Here is an 18,378-nt window from a genome sequence, read left to right on the forward strand (position 1 = left end):
GTTAAAAACAGGAGATGACCATATATTATTATAACACATTATTTGTAGGCCCCCTATCTTTCGGAGTTTTCTTTGAATGTTGTGAAAAACTTTAAATTTTTTTGTTATTTTCAACCAACATAGATGAACTTTCGTCAATATTATTTGTTTTCTGATTTTGATACTGCAAATAGAAGGACATGATATGATATTCTTGAATTATTTTTCAGACATTGAAACCCCAAAATCAATAGTATGTATATTACCGTAATGAGCTTAATCTAGATTGAATAAAATAAAAATAGTGCTGATAGTTAATATTAGGCCACACACATGTATCCATCTGAAATATTATATCGATGTCCCAGAGGCCCAAGAGCAATTTTGTATCGAATATGTATTTTTTTCTCTCAAATTTCACTTTACGAAGATGTAAACTATTTCCTCACGAAATTCTATTTTTTTCTGGGTGCATGGTTGGAGAGTAGCCTAATTCAGGGCAATGCCCCCATCCACCACATGAAAGAGGGAAGGACATCTTTACATAATACACCTGTTATAGATGGGGGCTTTTGGGCACTAGACCCCTAAAAAAGTTCCGCGATCGATTAACAAAGAAAATGTGCAAATCAAGAAGAAAATTAAAGAGAAAATTGAGAAAAAGATCATTTTTAATTACATATCGAAAAACATACATAACAAAATGTCATGTTAATAGAAAAATAGCCTATTATTTACGCCTTGGTTTGTCCCATTATTGAGGGTGGGGGTTTATTGCGCCACTGTTTCACATCAATCTTAATGACCTGTGACCCGGCTGACGGACTGACTTAAACAATCAAAAAGGGGAAGCCAAAGATGTGTTACACTTTCATCTTTTTATTTGTATACGAAACTTTAACATACGTGTACGTATGAATATTATTGAATTAAATTAGAAAATAATAAATTTTGACCATCGCGTACAATTCATGTTCTGTATCATATAAAAAAGAAATGATAGCATAGGTTATCAAACTGATGGAAGCAGGCTTTAATCATAACATGAATCGACCCACTCAGTAGGCTTACATTTATCATAACACAGAGATTATCTGATCACAACCCAATCAATACATCCCACCCCCCCCCCCCCCCGATCATTATCATGGCACTTCAATGTGGACAAACTTAGATGTTTGTTTACGCCCTCTTGCGATGGGTATATGACTTTAATATAGGAGTTCGACATGCTGAATTCACATCAGGGTCCCGTAACACAAAGGTTAGCGATTGATCGCTAATTTCAAAGAACAATTCTGATTGGTTCATAATCAGTCTACTTAGCAAAATACGCATGCAACGAGGATCTTGATTAGTCATTTCATTTAGCCATGTTAGCGATTAATCGCTAACCTTTGTGTTACGGCACCCTGGTCAGCTGTTGTGTATTCATGTGTGATATTCATATATTGTGATAATATAAGTTTCATCACTAATTTGTCCTTAGTATAAATCTTATATTGTTCTTCTTGTTAAGTTATTCTGATTCCATCTAAGTACAAATGAATTTACGATGCATCTACAAAAATAATTACAGATTTACAAATTGATCGAAAGAGTTGATTTTATTCGGGGCTTTTGCGGAGGAACACAGCACGATGACCCCACATTTCCCCTCCCTTCCAATACATCCCACTCATTACTTCACTGAATAATTCATTTTTCCATACAGAAAAGAGAGAAGAAATATATCAAAGTTTTAGTTCTTACCACAATGAGATAGATCGAGTTTAAAATGAAGAAATTATACACCGAGCCCAAAACGGATTTTCCCTCAATCTGCACGTAAGCCTGATAATGTTTCAAATTGAAATTCAATTTCATTAAAACATAGGCCTACATAAGGAAATAGTGTATCCTGTTTAAAAAAATGGTCGACATTTTGACAATTATTGACTTCCTTCTCAGGATATCATTGCAATAAATCATGACAGTCAATTGTTTCTGCGTCCTTATTACATATAGTAAGATCATGCCTCTCTCTATCCAAAACCAAAGGATCACTAAAACCAGGGATCACTAAATTCTATAGCAGTCGCCTGTCTTTAGCTAGATCGTTTTCTCTTCTGTTTGGTCATTATGTATCACCGTATTTCGTAAATGGCCCAAACATGGCCGAGTTAAACGATGATTTCGAATGACTCTATAAGTCTAGTAACCCCGGGTGTGCTGAAACCAGGTCTTCCCGAGACAAGCTCATGTAATTCTCAAAACTCAGCAGACAATTTGTTAATTGATTTGAGAATTCTTTGCGCGGTAGACCTCGTTGCTGAGAATGTAGGTGACAGTTCCTGTAAAGGCCGGTACTATGATGGTTAAAGACAGCGAGATGGCTGGATGGTTGCCGAAAAAACTTTGACCACTGCAAAGTAAAAATACAGGAAAACATACAAGTTTTCAATTACCAATTGTTCCATGCGATCATTGCTATGGTAATAGATATTGTAAGGATTAAATGTAGACAAACCAACTTTAAAAAAATCACATTAAAGAAAGCCATATTGAACAGTTTAATATACTCTGCAGAATTACGTTAGTCCTATAACTGCTTTATAAGATAAGGGAAGGAGTGGCTCAAGTAGGCCTATAATTATTAGGGCGGGCCACGACCAAAACTATGAATTTGGATTTTATAGTAATTAGCTCCGCTGATCAAAAACAAATTATGGATATAGATATATTTTTAATTATCAAAAATACCCTACCATTCCCCAGGAAATACAATAAAGCCCAAATCAAAGCAATGAAAAAATATGTATTAACAATCCTGGGGGCTGTTTCATAAAGCTGTTCGCAAGTTTGAGATTAAATGGTGATCCTTTCTTGCTCATTGAATTGTTCATTGGTGATTATTTAGTGAGTAAGAAAGTTTTACTAGTCGTTTTTCTAACGGCTTTATGGAACGACCCATGTTCACTCTCTCCTTGTGGGTGTTTCATATTCGTAAGTTAAGAGCGACTTTAAAGGAGAATGAAACCTTTGGACCAAGATAGCTTGTGTGAAAACAGAAAAATCAAAGAAACAGATCAACGAAAGTTTGAGAAAAATCGGACAAGTAATGAGAAAGTTATGAGCTTTTGAATATTGCAATCACTAATGCTATGGAGATCCGGCACACTGGCAATGCGACAAAGATGTGTGATGTCACTCTTGAACAACTCTCCCCATTATTAGTATATATTTCACTTAAATTGCCTCCTTTATTACATCTATCAGTAGAACATGTATTCTTTCTATAGGAGGGCATGTAATGCAGAATTTTAAAGAATACATCATGGATAAATTAACTTGCTTTTACTCTCCCGTGAGGGATGCCTGGATTTTTGAAGTGATTTGGACGCTTTTTAACTCTATTTTATCTCTTATCTCGCAAACCTGCCGATCAATAAACATTACTTCGATCCCGTCTACCTCTTTCGGCGGGATATACGTTTTTTTTTTCTCCACTACCCACCCTGACTATCGCTACCACGGCCAACGCCCTTCGTGTATCGAGACTCTTTTACATAACTATAGCGAAACCAATTATAGTAGTACTGTAACGACGAATATCTCTAAACGATATACATTTCCCGTCGAAGTGAGCTCAACTACGGCTACCAACATCCCCAAAACAAGATTTAGCTCAAGATCTGCTTCGGTCATTTCTGAGACCATACAGGAATAGTTTGAAAATTATATTTTTCTCAACAAGATCGAACGTCTTGCAAAAATTATTGCTCGGGAACTGGTGGACGAAACCTTTGTCAAGCTACGGGATCTTATCGAACGAAATGAAAGTAGGCTTCTTGACATGGAGATCAAACTAGAGAGGAAGGAACGTGAGTTTAATGAGCTTCAAAGAAACATCAACAAACAGCAGGAGAGGTCGAAGACGTTGGAGGATTCTATCAACCATCTAAACAGTACTCCCGTAGCTAGGGTCTGAGAATCTTCGGAATAGTTGAAACATCTGCTGAAAACACCGACCGAGTTGTCTGCGAACTTGCGGAAAATAAGTTGGGTGTACAACTCATTCAATCCGACATCGATAGGTCTCATCGTACTGGCAAGAGGAATCCGAAGGCACGACATCCAAGACCAATCATTGTCAAATTCTGTAACTACAAAAAGAGAGCAGAAGTTCTACGAGCGAGAAGGAAGTTGAAAAATACTCAAATCAACATCCAAGAAGACTTAACGACAAAGAACCAGGAGATCTACAGAATGGCATACAAGAGTGAGAAAGTGAAATCTGCTTGGACAAGAGATGGTCGTATATTTGCTCTTCTCAAAACCACTGGCAAGGATGGAAAGGAAATCATAAAGCTCCTTACAAGCGTCCATGATCTGGAAAATATATGACACTGTTTGTTATTTTTATCAGGCATCCCCCTTTTTGGAATGTAACACTGTAAGGTAATTGTATTTCTTACTCTTTTTACTTTTTTGTTAATTCATACACATTGTTGTCACTTAAATTTATCACTTATAGTGTTGTACTTGTGTCATAATGTTTGAAAGAAATGTTTGTAATTCGTGCAATAACCAATACCTAATACAAAATGATGGTCAAATACCAGTTATTACGAATAGGTGCATATCTTGTGAATTTAATGAAAAAACAAATTTTGACATTCCTAGTCGTTCCAGTTATTATGATAATCGAGAATTTTCAACCTTTACAAAAGAAATGTGTGATAGAAATCTTCTTTCATTAATACATGTAAACTGTAGAAGTTTGAAGAGGAATTTTGATCACTTAGAATGTCTTCTCAACGATATAAATTTTGAATTTTCTATCATCGGTATTACTGAAACATGGCTTAAGGACGACGATAATAATTTTCTAACCCTCCCAAATAATATATTAATTTCTCAAAGTCGCAATGAAAAGCGTGGTGGAGGAGTAGGCTTTTTTATCAACAATAAAGTTGCCTTTAAAAGGCGACCAGATTTGGATATATTTAATGATGATCTTGAATCAATGTTTATTGAAGTGTTTTGTAAACAAAAAAAACTTATTGTAGCAGTTGTGTATAGACCACCAAGTCAATCAATTGTAAATTTTATAAACTGTTTAGAAGTGCCTCTAGAAACGATTGTAAACGAAAGGAAGGACTGTTTTCTGGTAGGAGATTTCAATATTGACTTATTGAACCACAGTGCTCCTTACACTGCAGACAGTTTTATAGATGTATTATCAACTTATTTACTTTCTCCCCTAATATCACAACCAACCAGAGTCACACATGTATCCAGTTCACTGCTTGATAATATTTTTACAAATATACCTGAAAAAATTTACATTCTGGCATTTTAATCTCCGATATTAGTGATCACCTTCCTGTGTTTACAATTGTTGATACAGATATAGACGTCACCGAAAAATGTTTTTTTAAACGTTTGTATGATGAACAAAATATAATTGGCTTTTGTGGTTTATTGAGAGACACAAATTGGAATTTTCTTGATAATTTCACAAATGTCGATGCTAGTTTCAATGCCTTTATGGATATTTATACATCCTTCTTCACACAAAGCTTCCCAATTAAGAAATATAATTCAAAAAAGAAAGGTAAAATCAATAAACCTTGGTTTAATCCTTCATTAAAAAAACTTTGTCAGAAAAAATATACTCTTTTACGAAAATTTTTGAAAAACCCTACACAGCAACGGGAAACTAATTACAAAAGTTACAGGAATTTCGTGAAAGAGCAAATTCGAAAACGTAAACGTGAATATTTTAACTCCAAATTTAACAATGTACGTGGAAAGATAAAAGACACTTGGAATGTTATCAACGAAGTCCTTAATAAACCAAAGCCGCGTACACAATGTGAACAGATGGTGAGCAATGGTCGTGAAGTAGAGAATAAGCAATCCATTGTAGACATGTTTAATGAATATTTCAGCTCTGTTGGACGTAATGTTATCAATAATGCCCCTAGTAGTAACAAAAACTTTTGTGATTTTTTAGGTAACAAAAACAGCCATACAATGTTCTTTAAACCAATAACAGGAAAAGAGATTTTAGATATTGTGTCCACTTTTAAAGAAAATAAAAGCCCAGGTCAAGATGCTATTACTGTTAAAGTTTTTAAACGATCAATTAATTTTGTCTTAAAGCCTCTAGGTAATATCTTTAATAGGTCTTTGGAAGAGGGCGTATTCCCAAATAGACTAAAAATTGCTAAAGTTGTTCCAATGCACAAAAAGGGTGAGAGGTCTTGTTTTGAAAATTATAGACCCATTTCTTTATTATCTGTTTTTGCAAAGTTATTTGAAAAACTGGTGTACAAGAGACTGATTTCTTTTATTACAACCAACGAAATTCTCTACTCTCGACAGTTTGGTTTTAGAGAAGGCTATTCAACATACATGGCACTTCTTCAATTTACTAATAGAATTTCAAAAGCTTTTGAGCATAGAGAATTTCTAATTGGACTTTTTTGGATATTTCCAAAGCGTTTGACTGTATTAATCATGAAATATTGTTAAAAAAATTATATCATTATGGTATCCGTGGAACAGTTTTGAAATGGTTCGATAGTTATTTGAGCTACCGAAAACAATATGTATCTTTAAACAATTATAATTCGAAAATGTGTACCATAGATGTAGGAGTACCACAGGGATCGGTATTGGGTCCGCTACTTTTCCTTTTATTTATCAATGATCTTCAATATGTCAGTCAACGACTTTTTTCTATCTTGTTTGCAGACGACACAAATTTATTTATCTCTGGTAATAATATCATAGAAATGATCTCTACTTTGAACCTTGAACTTAAGTCTATTCATGAATGGTTCACAGCAAACAAGCTTATACTTAATCTGAATAAAACATTTTATATGATCTTTAAACCCAAAAATAAGAATATAGATGACGAAAATATTAAAATATGTATAAATAATTATGAAATTCAGCGAACGACCAATACCAAGTTCTTGGGTGTCTATATAGATGAAAATCTAAGTTGGAGTATACACGTTAATGATATTTGTTCCAAAATTTCCAAAAGTATTGGTGCAATGAATCGTCTTAAGAATTTAGTACCCAAACAAGTCTTATTAACTTTGTATTATTCAATGATCTTGCCATATATCTCTTACTCCTGTATTGTGTGGGGGCACTGTGCCGATTACCTATTGGATCGTGTTTTAAAATTACAAAAACGTGCAGTCATTAGCAACGAAAATGCATTTTCGCACACTGCTAATCTTTTTAAAGATCTAAGGATTCTTAAGATCACTGAATTGTATGAACTACAGGTTGCTATATTCATGTTCTCATATTTTAAAAACATCTTGCCTTCAAATTTTAATGAATCTTTTAGGCTTAACAGTTTTTTCCATTTTTATGATACAAGGACCAGTAGCCATTTACGCTTGCCGTTATACAAATATCAATTCTCTCGTACAACTATATCTTTTGTAGGAGCGAAATGTTGGAATGACATACCAAATGATATAAAAAATATGCCCACTTTATCGTCTTTCAAACGTAATTATAAAATGTACCTTTTCTCTCGATCACAAAACAATGCACTTAAATGATTTTTTTTTTTAACCAACTCAAAAATATCGAATTACTTGTTTGTTCGTTTGTCTGTTTTGTTTTGCTATTTCCTTTAAAATATTTTAATTCATACATATGTAACTCAATAATTTTACTGATATCCTTTCGGGGACTAGCCCGTGATAGGCCCTTGGCCTTGCTAGTTCCATCATACTTTCAATTGTTATGTTCATGCTATTGTTTAAATTTTGAATACTCTCGTTTGTACTTGTTTTGTAAATTTTGATTGTATTTGATGTTTTTTATTGAGATTATGAAAATAAATGAACTGAACTGAAATAAAGAGTTTGTATCACCATACAAAAAGCAAAAAGACACATTTTCAGGGTATTTCATAGTCCATCAAAGGGAAAGTTGTTCATGTGTGACATCACACATCCTTGTCGCGTTGCCAATAGGAGGATCTCCATAGCATTAGAGATTGCAATATTCAAATGCTCATAACTTTCTCATTATTTGTCCGATTTTTCTCAAAATTTCTTTGTTCTTATTCTTTGATTTTTCTGTTTCGACACAAGCATACTTGTTCCAAAGGTTTCATTCCCCTTTAAGAACGATAGTAGACTTGTTAAGAGGTTGAACGCTGCATTTTTTAGTACAAATGTCCCACTTGGCACAAATGTTCCTTGAGTCAAAAGAAAAAGATTCATCCAAAGAGACACGCTGTATCTATGCAAATAAGCAAGTAATTTGCATAAATTTGCATATTATGTCGATATTGTATAAACAAGTAATTCAGAATATATATTTCACCAGAACTGCCCTAAAATTGGAAATAAAGACTTAGGGTAAGACAGGGAAGAAAATTGCCATAAAATAATTGGGATATCCTTGTTTATTATTACCTAATTTACATAAATTATGCAAATTATAATTTATAACAGAGTATTTTTTTCAATAATCCTGAACTGTTTTATAAATAACAGCATTCTACATGAAAGAGAATATATTAGCGAAAACATCGATATGCTTCATGACAGTATTAATTTGCTTAGAAAGAGGGCAAATATGTCGAAATGTATGACGTGATATTGCGCTAAAACGAGACCAAAACAACCTCTATGTCACAGTCACACTCACGAATCGGACAATAAAGCGATCAATGGTATGTCATTCGAGATAACACAATCTCAACACAATAGCTTCCATCGGCTTCTCGTATCGCTTTTGTTGGTGTGTCTGCCACACCGTAATCTATGATACATACGGGCAAAATGCATTTCGGTATCGGTAAAACACTATTAATTTTGTTTTATTTGTTTCTAATTTGTTTCTCTTGGAAAATTTACAGGAGACATTGCTTTGCAGGTTACTGCTTTAATGAAGCTCTGGCACATGAATCATGACGAATGTACCCCACCTCAATCCATATATTAACTTTGTTAAAATATATATCTTTTGGAGACCCCAAAGTGGCAAAACTGCATCTCCCCGGCATTCCCGCTACTTTACAAAACCAGTTTGACTTGTATTATCAACTTGGAAAACACAGATGTATGGGACATCAGACAACATGATTCCTGAAAAAAAAGTTTTTTATTTTTGTTTATTTAAGCCCACGGGAGCCCTCCGAATTTACCCCATCCCCTCTCCGTATTTCGACTTTAAATAAAAAAATATCATGTTTTAAAGCCATCGGCAAGGCAAATTGCGTTTTTTGGTATAATAAAGCAACTTTTATATCTATATTTTTATATTTACATTCATCATTATTGATAATATTATAATTATTATTAATATTATTATTATTATTATTATTATTATTACTATTATTTTTATTATTATTGTTCTGCCGTTTGTAATAGTGCTCTAGCACAGTAAAGGCTATAACCCAACAGGAGCATGCCTAGGATACCCTTTCCCTTTTTGGTTTTATGTATTAAAAAATAGTGTATTGTCTTTAGAACTCTTAAAAGATTACTTTTGTTTGTATTGATACCTTGGAATAGATTGAGGAGAAAATACTCTTCAACTGACATGTAGAGGAGCTGTGGTAAATTGAAGAACAGCCACACGGCCCTTTATTGATTCCACTCTATGTTGAATTTAAATATTTTGAGAGCCCAATCGGAAGAAAGATACATTTCTACTACACACAGTAAAGCCTCTTTGCGTTCTCCTCTTGAAAAAAAAAACATAGAAGGCATTGTTTTATATCTCATAAAATAAGTTCGTGTACGTGACGGTGGCCTGTCGAAGTTGCCAAAACCGTTTATTTTGTTTTGACAATATATATTTAGAATATCGTCTAAATGAAGCCCTCATCTGGAAAAGGGCACTTATTAAAGGCAGCATCTACATTATATAGAGGAGGCCTTGGCACTGGGAAGAGGGGGCTGAAGCTTGTTTAATTTCTTGGGACCAAAATTTTACATTGAACCTTTTTTTATTTTCAAATTTACATCAATAAATTTTACAGGCAAATAAACAAAAAGGATTGCACTACAAAATGAATTTTTTTGGGTAACGTTTCTTTTTTTTGTCACATCTGCCGGAATTCCAGGGGGTGCTATCTATCGAGTATAATATTACACGCAGCACCCCCCCCCCCCCCCTCTTCCGGAAAATCTTGTGGGTGCTTCAGCCCCCGCTTCCAAGTACCAGGGCCTCCTCTATATAATGTAGATGCTGCCTTTAATAAGTGCCCTTTTCCAGATGAGGGCTTCATTTAGACGATATTGTAAATATATATTGTCAAAACAAAATAAAGGGTTGGGAAACTTCGACAGGCCACCGTCATGTACACGAACTTATTTTATGCGATATAAAACAATGCCTTCTATGTGTTTTTTTTCCAAGAGGAGAAAGTAAAGAGGCTTTACTGTGTATAGAAGAAATGTATCTTTCTTCCGAATGTGCTCTGAAAATATTTAAATTTAACATAAAGTGGAAACAGTAAAGGGGTTTGAGTATTATAGAGCTTACGTGTGGCTTCTTTTTTTCAATGTACTACAGCTCTTCTACATGTCAATTGTAGAGTATTTTCTCCTCAATCTATTCCAAGATATCAATACAAACAAAAGTAATCTTTTAAGAGTTCTAAAGACAATAAACTATTTTTTAATACATAAAACCAAAAGGGAAAAGGGTATCCTAGGCATGCTCCTGTTGGGTTATAGTCTTTACTGTGCTTGAGCATTATTACAAACTGCAGAACAATAATAATAATGATAATAATAATAACATTAATAATAATATTAATATAGATAAATATGAAATATAGATATAAAAGTTGCTTTATTATACCAAAAACGCAATTTGCCTTGCCGGTGGCTTTTAAACACGATATTTTTTTTATTTAGTGTCGAAATACAGAGAGGGGATGGAGTAAATTCGGAGGGCTCCCGTGGACGTAGGCTTAAATAAACAAAAAAAATATCTTCAGGAAACATGTTAACTGATGTCTCATACATCTGTCTTTTCCAAGTCGATAATACAAGTCAAACTGGTTTTGTAAAGTATCGGGAATGCCGCGGGGGAATGCAGTTTGCCACTTCGGGGTCTCCAAACGACATATGGATTGAGGTGGGGTACATTCGTCATGATTCATGTGCCAGACATGCCAGAGCTTCATTTAAGCAGTAACCTGCAAAGCAATGTCTCCTGTAAATTTTCCAAGAGAAACAAATTAGAAACAAATAAAACAAAATTAATAGTGTTTTACCGATACCGAAATGCATTTTGCCCGTATGTATCATAGATTACGGTGTGGCAGACACACCAACAAAAGCGATACGAGAAGCCGATGGAAGCTATTGTGTTGAGATTGCGTTATCTCGAATGACATACCATTGATCGCTTTATTGTCCGATTCGTGAGTGTGACTGTGACATAGAGGTTGTTTTGGTCTCGTTTTAGAGCAATATCACGTCATACATTTTGACATATTTGCCCTCTTTCTAAGCAAATTAATACTGTCATGAAGCATATCGATGTTTTCGCTAATATATTCTCTTTCATGTAGAATGTTGACATTTTGTATTAATTGCTGTTATTTATAAAACAGTTCAGGATTATTGAAAAAAATACTCTGTTTTAAATTATAATTTATGTAAATTAGGTAATAATAAACAAGGATATCCCAATTATTTTATGGCAATTTTCTTCCCTGTCTTACTCTAAGTCTTTATTTCCAATTTTAGGGCAGTTCTGGTGAAATATATGTTTTGAATTTCTTGTTTTTACATATCGACATAATATGCAAATTTATTCAAAATAATTGCTTATTTGCATAGATACAGCGTGTCTCTTTGGATGAATCTTTTTCTTTTGACTCAAGGAACATTTGTGCCAAGTGGGACATTTGTACTCAAAAATGCAGCGTTCACCCCTTTTTTGCAGTTAACAAGTCTACTACGACTGGTGATCTCTTCTTGTGGTAAGTTGTAAATTGAATTGGCGAGGGATTAGCGCGTAAGAAAGGATCACCAGTCGCTCTTAACTTACGAACAGCTTTATGCAACGACACCCTTGTCTACTTACAACTGTACACCCGTGAGACAAGTAGCCGCAGCAGAGACTAAAGTCAATACCCCAAAGAAAGCATGAAGATGCATGTAGGACTCTTTGATCCATTGAGGCGCCAAAGGTATGACGAAGATAAACAATGCACATAGAAACTGCAAAAAGAAAGGAGTAAAATGTGAGTAATTAAGGGAGGATACATGCTGGCGTATATATATATATATATATATAGGAGGGCTGAATATGGGTACATGACCCCCCCCCCTTCAAAAAAAAGATAATAAATAAGTAGATAAATGAATAAAAATAAATAAATGAATAATTGAAAATAAAAAGAATAATTAAAAAAAAAGTAATAAGAAAATAAAGAAAGCCAAACAAGGGAAAAGGTGTGAAATATGATACTATTTGCATAATATTATTGTAAATTATATCACAAAATTAAATTTCCATTGTAAAAAAGGTCAAAATTTTCGCTCTTTCGCTTTGCTTTCTTGCGCCTCTTTAACACCTCATACACCATATACCAATCTATAAAGTTAAGGTACCAACAGGAATTAGTAAGGGCGTGTACCATATGGGTGTGCGTGCAGGTGGAAGCAAGACTTTCGAAACTTTTTTCTACTTCATTGTACTTTGGTCCATCATGATGACCTACTTGATATCATTTTATTATAATTGAAAGATAAATATATGTATATTTGTTTTAATGTATCAGGCATATGGGAAACATAATAGCCATGGATTTATATAGTCCTTATGGTTCATTTCCCTCTACTACTGATATATGAAAACAAATATTTTATCTTGATGTAGTAAAATATGCACAACAGTTACATTAACACTCCATGCTCATATCAATTCACAGCAACCTTTAAACTCCGGGGTCGCCACTGAGAAATGGGCGGCAACCGACCCCATGATTTTTCAAGGTGCAACTAGGGGAATGAGAGGGCAGGGGTAAAATGTGATAAAGACTTGAAAGAGGAAGGAAACAAAGGAAGACAGAGTATGTTTTGTGTAAATGGTCATCATCAGATTGTTCTGACCCCAATTACCCCCATATATAAAAATGCACTGGTTCCGCCCCTGTTATTTTGTTTTGCCATTGTATAATATCAGTATGGTTTATATATTTATTCACCCTGTCTATAGAATAAAATCCTTATTTGGACTTGTGTGGCAAGATGTTAGGTTGCACAGTCTTATCATGCATATTTTTTTTTGGGGGGGGGGCGGTGGGATGGAGAGAGGGCGTACCATTGCAAAGAGGATGATGGGACGTGTCTGTTCAAAGTACAACCAAAATAAGTTGATATAAAATTTATATACAGATATAAATCAAACGGGCATGGATATACATGTATTTAAAAAATGAAATCACCAAAATCGGATGCAAAATTTAATTTCACTATATTTTCATGTAACACGACTTTCAGTTCTAAATGTTCAGGGGTTTACCGTTAGCATGGTTAGTAAAGAAAGAGAAGCACGTTCAGAATGCAACATGATAGGCTTATGGTGAGCATTAAATTATCGATCTCCTTTATTTACATACCATTCTTGGTGTACATCATTACAGCTGTGAACATTTTTGATAGATAAAAAATGCCAGCGCTATCAGTCAGGCGGTTATGTGATTTTTATGTGATTTTTTTAATGACAATTGTAATAATAATAATAATGACAAAAGGTTAATTCATTAAGCGCATAATAGAATAAAGCTATCCTATCTCCAATGCGCTTACGTACTGTAGCACGAATTTTGGTGTCTTTAGAAAGTAAATTCTATTTTTCTATTCAACATGGTATTTTTTTCAAAAGGGGCACTACTTAAGGCGCTTCTGTTTGTAGGAACCACTTACAGAAGAAATACAATGACAGACTTTTATTTCGACAATAATTGATACAATACCCTGTTCGGCATGTTCGTTTTATCATAAGCCGCCTAGTTACCTGATTATTATTTATGCTCCTTTGATTTTTCTTTTAGTTTAATTTTTTAGACTCGGTTAACCTTAAATATGAGCCAACAGTTAGTTTTTTGCTCCGCGACGCACGACAGATTCAAGAACATAGTAAATATATTGAAAGTGCCTGTCAAAGGATATTGAACAGTTCAGAGGTCTTTGACAAAAATTGGTGAATCGGTTCGTCCTAAGGCTCCTGATACAAATGCGTCGGGTTTGAAGCCGGCCCCGACCCGCGCTTCAAGCCGCCTTCACGCCTGCATCTTAAAGATGCCTCAAGAACAGTATCCATTATGTTACACATGGTCTGAAGCTTGCAATGTGTGTCCACACATAAGCCGACTTCACGGCACCTATTCACGTGACGCGAGTCACCTTATTTTTCAAGTCAACATTTTACATAGTTCAATTGCGCGGTTCGTAACTTGTTCGATGTTTCTAGTTCAGTGGTCACGCCAAGTCCACTTGGGGGTGTTCAACTGCATTCAAACCACATCCGGCGGTAGACTCAGTCCGAGCCGGCGCCGACGCCAGAGAAGGCGGCTGCAAAGCCGGCGTCAAGACCGGCTTTAAACCCGACGCATGTGTATCAGGGGCCTAAGTTTCGGATTAGACGAAACATCGCACGTATGTTGTTTGTCCAGAGTCCAGGGCGAAACTGATTTTCGACGAAGACTCCCAGACGTCTTTGTCAATTTTGACTGGCGTTTTTACTCTACTCTTGAATCCCCCATAAGTAGCTGAGCCAAAACACCCTCATCATACCTGTAAAACGAACAAAATGGTTGTCGCAATGCCCAAGACGGCATGGACGTTCTGTAGACTCTTCCCAACGATTGATGTAACGGCGAGGTAGATGCCCAGGGCTGTGCATGTGATCACGATGACCATCATACCCGCGTGGCAAGCTTTCATGACCTTTCGTCGAATCGGAATCAAGGCACCGACTCGGTAGATCAGTGTACCTGTGTAAATGAATGAAGTATTTATTCTGATAAATTATTAAAACATAAATTAAGTCATGTTACCTTAATGTTTATATAGTGTTGAACTGTTGATATACTACACACGTTACACCATCTTCTTCTTAAGTTTTTAAGAGGCTCTTCACACATAACCATGCAAACTAGAGTACAAGAATTGTCACTCGTTTATCGCCAAACTTTTAAAGAAACTGTCGCATTTGTACCTCAAGTCACATTTTGTGTACCAGCTTTAGGTGGTCTCAACTTGGCAAAGCAAAGTTTCGGAGTATTTTATTTCAGTTCTGTTTCCAACAATAAAGTATGGATGGATCAAAATGAATGAAACGGCTGACCCACCGTACGACCGCCGTAGGGTCAATGTGACTGAGATATTGATTCACTCGGCAAACAGGGATATTGTGCCGTTTCATAATTTCTATGAGTAAAAGAACGTGAAGATCTTTAAACTTTAGAAAGCCCTTTAATTGAATGATGTAAATTGATAGGTATAAGAATACTTACTATTCCCGAAAACAAACACCATCCCCAAAGTCATCACAAAAGGGTGGATATAGATTTTTCCTAGGGCGTCCCAATGAAATCCGGACCGCAGAGGATAATACGCGACCCAAACCCCAACGAGGACCACAGCGAGCACCCCCAAGATCTCGGTGAAGATTACTAGGGATAAGAAGAGGCGACGCTTCAAATCCCTGACGAACGATGGTGATGGGAGATCCATGGTGTTGAGAGAAGAGTTTACAAAAGCTAAGGATATGACGGAGAAGATGAAGAAATCGAGAAAATTTGCTGAAACTCAAAGACTAAAGTGTTCGGGAAGCACTTGAGGGCCACACCATGCTAAAATAAAGTATTCCAATTAACCGGCCCTTCGCTGTCACGTGAATGAACTTACTTTTTAAAATTTAATCAGTAGCTTTGGGAAGTGTGAGCTGTATGACCCTGCATATGATATGAAAGCACTTACTATTGTATAAAATAACACAAATCTGAAGAATACGTCAGAGTATTACCTATTCAAGCCCGTAGCCAGCGGGTTCGGGGGATTTGATCGAACCCCCTGAATTTCTAAGAGCAAGAAAAAAATTAATAAGGGAGAAAACAGGTGTTTGGATGCATGTACGGAAAAAACAAACAACTGATGTCATTATTTTCGGATACAACGAACCAATAGATTCTTTTACTGATGACCTTTCATTCTCCTTTTTATGCTTGCCATTTTTTTCGGCCACGGAAGAGAAGGAATCGAACCCAGCCAGGCTACGGGGCTGCCTATCTGGGGCCCTGGAACGGTTTTGAAAGTGGGGGCGGAGTAAGAGAGACTGACAATGCCCCCCTTAAAAAAACACACAACCAGATTGTCATTTATCCCTTTGTACACGTTTGCTAAATAGGTGGAGACGGAGAGACTGAAAAACTCCTCGCCACTCCTCCAGTTCCGCGGACCCTGACAACATAGGTATGGTAAACATTTATCGTCATTTTAGGCAAGGGCGGCAGCCCAGAAAGGGGGAGGCCTATCTCAAGTTGTGGCTTTAAAAGGTTTGGACAAATACTACATTGCATTAATATTTCATTTATACCTAACCAAAAAAAAATTTAAATTGATTTGAATGTAACTTTGAGCGGAGGTCATACACGATCAGCATGTTTTTTGGATTGGGTTAAGGCTTTGTTGACGAAATTCCCCCAAATCATTGGACATGTTCGAAATATCAACATTAGCTATCAATCGTACATGTATATCAAGTAGGGCCTATTTTTATTAGAGAATCGTTCAAAAAAAAAACGAAACAAAAACACGTACCTGAAAATATGTCCGAGTGAGCAAACGTGAGAGGTTGTCACATTCAAAGGTGTCCAAGATAGTTGACAACAATATGCATGATATGAGCCTTTTTTATCCAGAGACACAGGGTATGGAGGTATTAACGGTGAATCAAGGTGCCTTTCATAATACATTTACGACTTCCATTAATAGCCAAGTTCCTCAAATTTCATACAACATTCACAATGGTCGGTCACGAGTGAATGTACTTCAAAACATTATTGATGCGTATTTTATGGCTTCCATGTGATGACAATGAAAGACGTGAACTTGATTCTGTCGCAAGAACGTACGTGATCTATCGGACAACATGCGATGCGGCTGGCCTGAAGCTTTCTGACCCTTCGATTGCACAATATGTTAGACATGTAAGCATTCTCAACTGGAATTCAGCAAAGAGTTAAAAAAAAAATAGCGAGCTGATGCCACAATTAAGCATGACAACTAGTCACGAGATCAACTCCCTTGTACGGATGAAAGATTCTCAACCCCGTGCACGCTGCCAAGGAATGCTCAATATGGGGCTTTTCTCTCATTTACTCGAGTGATTAGTCTAAACCTGAACTTTGGACACCAGGTTCGAACGTTTATGAACAGTCGGACATGGCTCACATGTCAGCGAACCGGCAGCAGCTCTTATGTTTGCTTTATCATTGTAATCTTACAGATTCTTGTCAAAATTGCTAGTGGGATTTAGTAATATTTGATAGTTCTTTTGATATCTCCATGCATTGTCAACAACTCTATGGACACACATCGAACTTTGTCAACACATTTTTAACTTCGCATGATCGCCTTTCACTTTGGGTGCTGTCCTATTTTCTGGGGGCTCTCAACGAAGGCGGTGGCGTGGTTCCGTGACGATTGCTCCGGCGACAATTGCTCGGGTCTAAATTTCACACGCTAATCGAATAACTAACTTCAGCCCTTTAACCTATACAATATATGATACGATACCCTACAACACCCCCCCACACACACACACAATACCCTACCCTAATCCTAACACTAACATAAGACCTATATATATATATATATATATATATATATATATATATATATATATATATATATAATTATTGCAACCCTATCTTGGACGAAATTAAAACCCGGAGCAATTGTCGCAGGAGCAAATGTCATGTCACCAATGCCCACTCATGTGTCAACTCATGAGTGATGGGGGCACAATCTTGATATTGTAAAATAATATAAAACATAGAGGGCTTATATAGCCTCAAACAACAGAAGGGCATTCGCGATAACGATTGCGTTCCCTCGAGAAAGAAGGCGCCTCGGAACGAGTCCACCTTTGGACGCCGGCTTCATTTCTACAATTGGTATGTGTATCCCAACCAAGTGGACTCAGGCCGGCTTGACCCATGAAGTAGATAACAAATGATAGTACTTGTTAACGAATTGACCCATGAACTAAATAGCAAATAATAGTAATGGTTAACGAACGACATCAAATGCTGACTTTAAAACTCAACGTGAATAGATGACGTGAAGGCGGCTTATGTGTTCGGGTTAACACACTGTAAAAACTGAC

The 18,378-nt window shown here is 36.0% G+C and overlaps 1 protein-coding gene across 1 annotated transcript; it reads right to left on the reverse strand.

Moving 5' to 3' along the window:
* Positions 1–697: 697 nt before the first annotated feature.
* Positions 698–17,269, reverse strand: LOC121426806 (cytochrome b ascorbate-dependent protein 3-like). The gene is made up of 5 exons (XM_041623204.1): positions 16,809–17,269; positions 15,503–15,748; positions 14,781–14,980; positions 12,064–12,200; positions 698–2,383 (listed from the first exon to the last, which is right to left on the reverse strand). Exons 2-5 carry the CDS (start codon positions 15,720–15,722, stop codon positions 2,251–2,253), a joined length of 690 nt encoding a protein of 229 aa, XP_041479138.1. The 5' UTR covers positions 15,723–15,748; positions 16,809–17,269; the 3' UTR covers positions 698–2,250.
* Positions 17,270–18,378: the final 1,109 nt, after the last annotated feature.

The sequence above is a fragment of the Lytechinus variegatus genome, chromosome 13 (genome assembly GCF_018143015.1).
Source record: "Lytechinus variegatus isolate NC3 chromosome 13, Lvar_3.0, whole genome shotgun sequence".
Lineage (NCBI taxonomy): Eukaryota > Metazoa > Echinodermata > Echinoidea > Temnopleuroida > Toxopneustidae > Lytechinus > Lytechinus variegatus.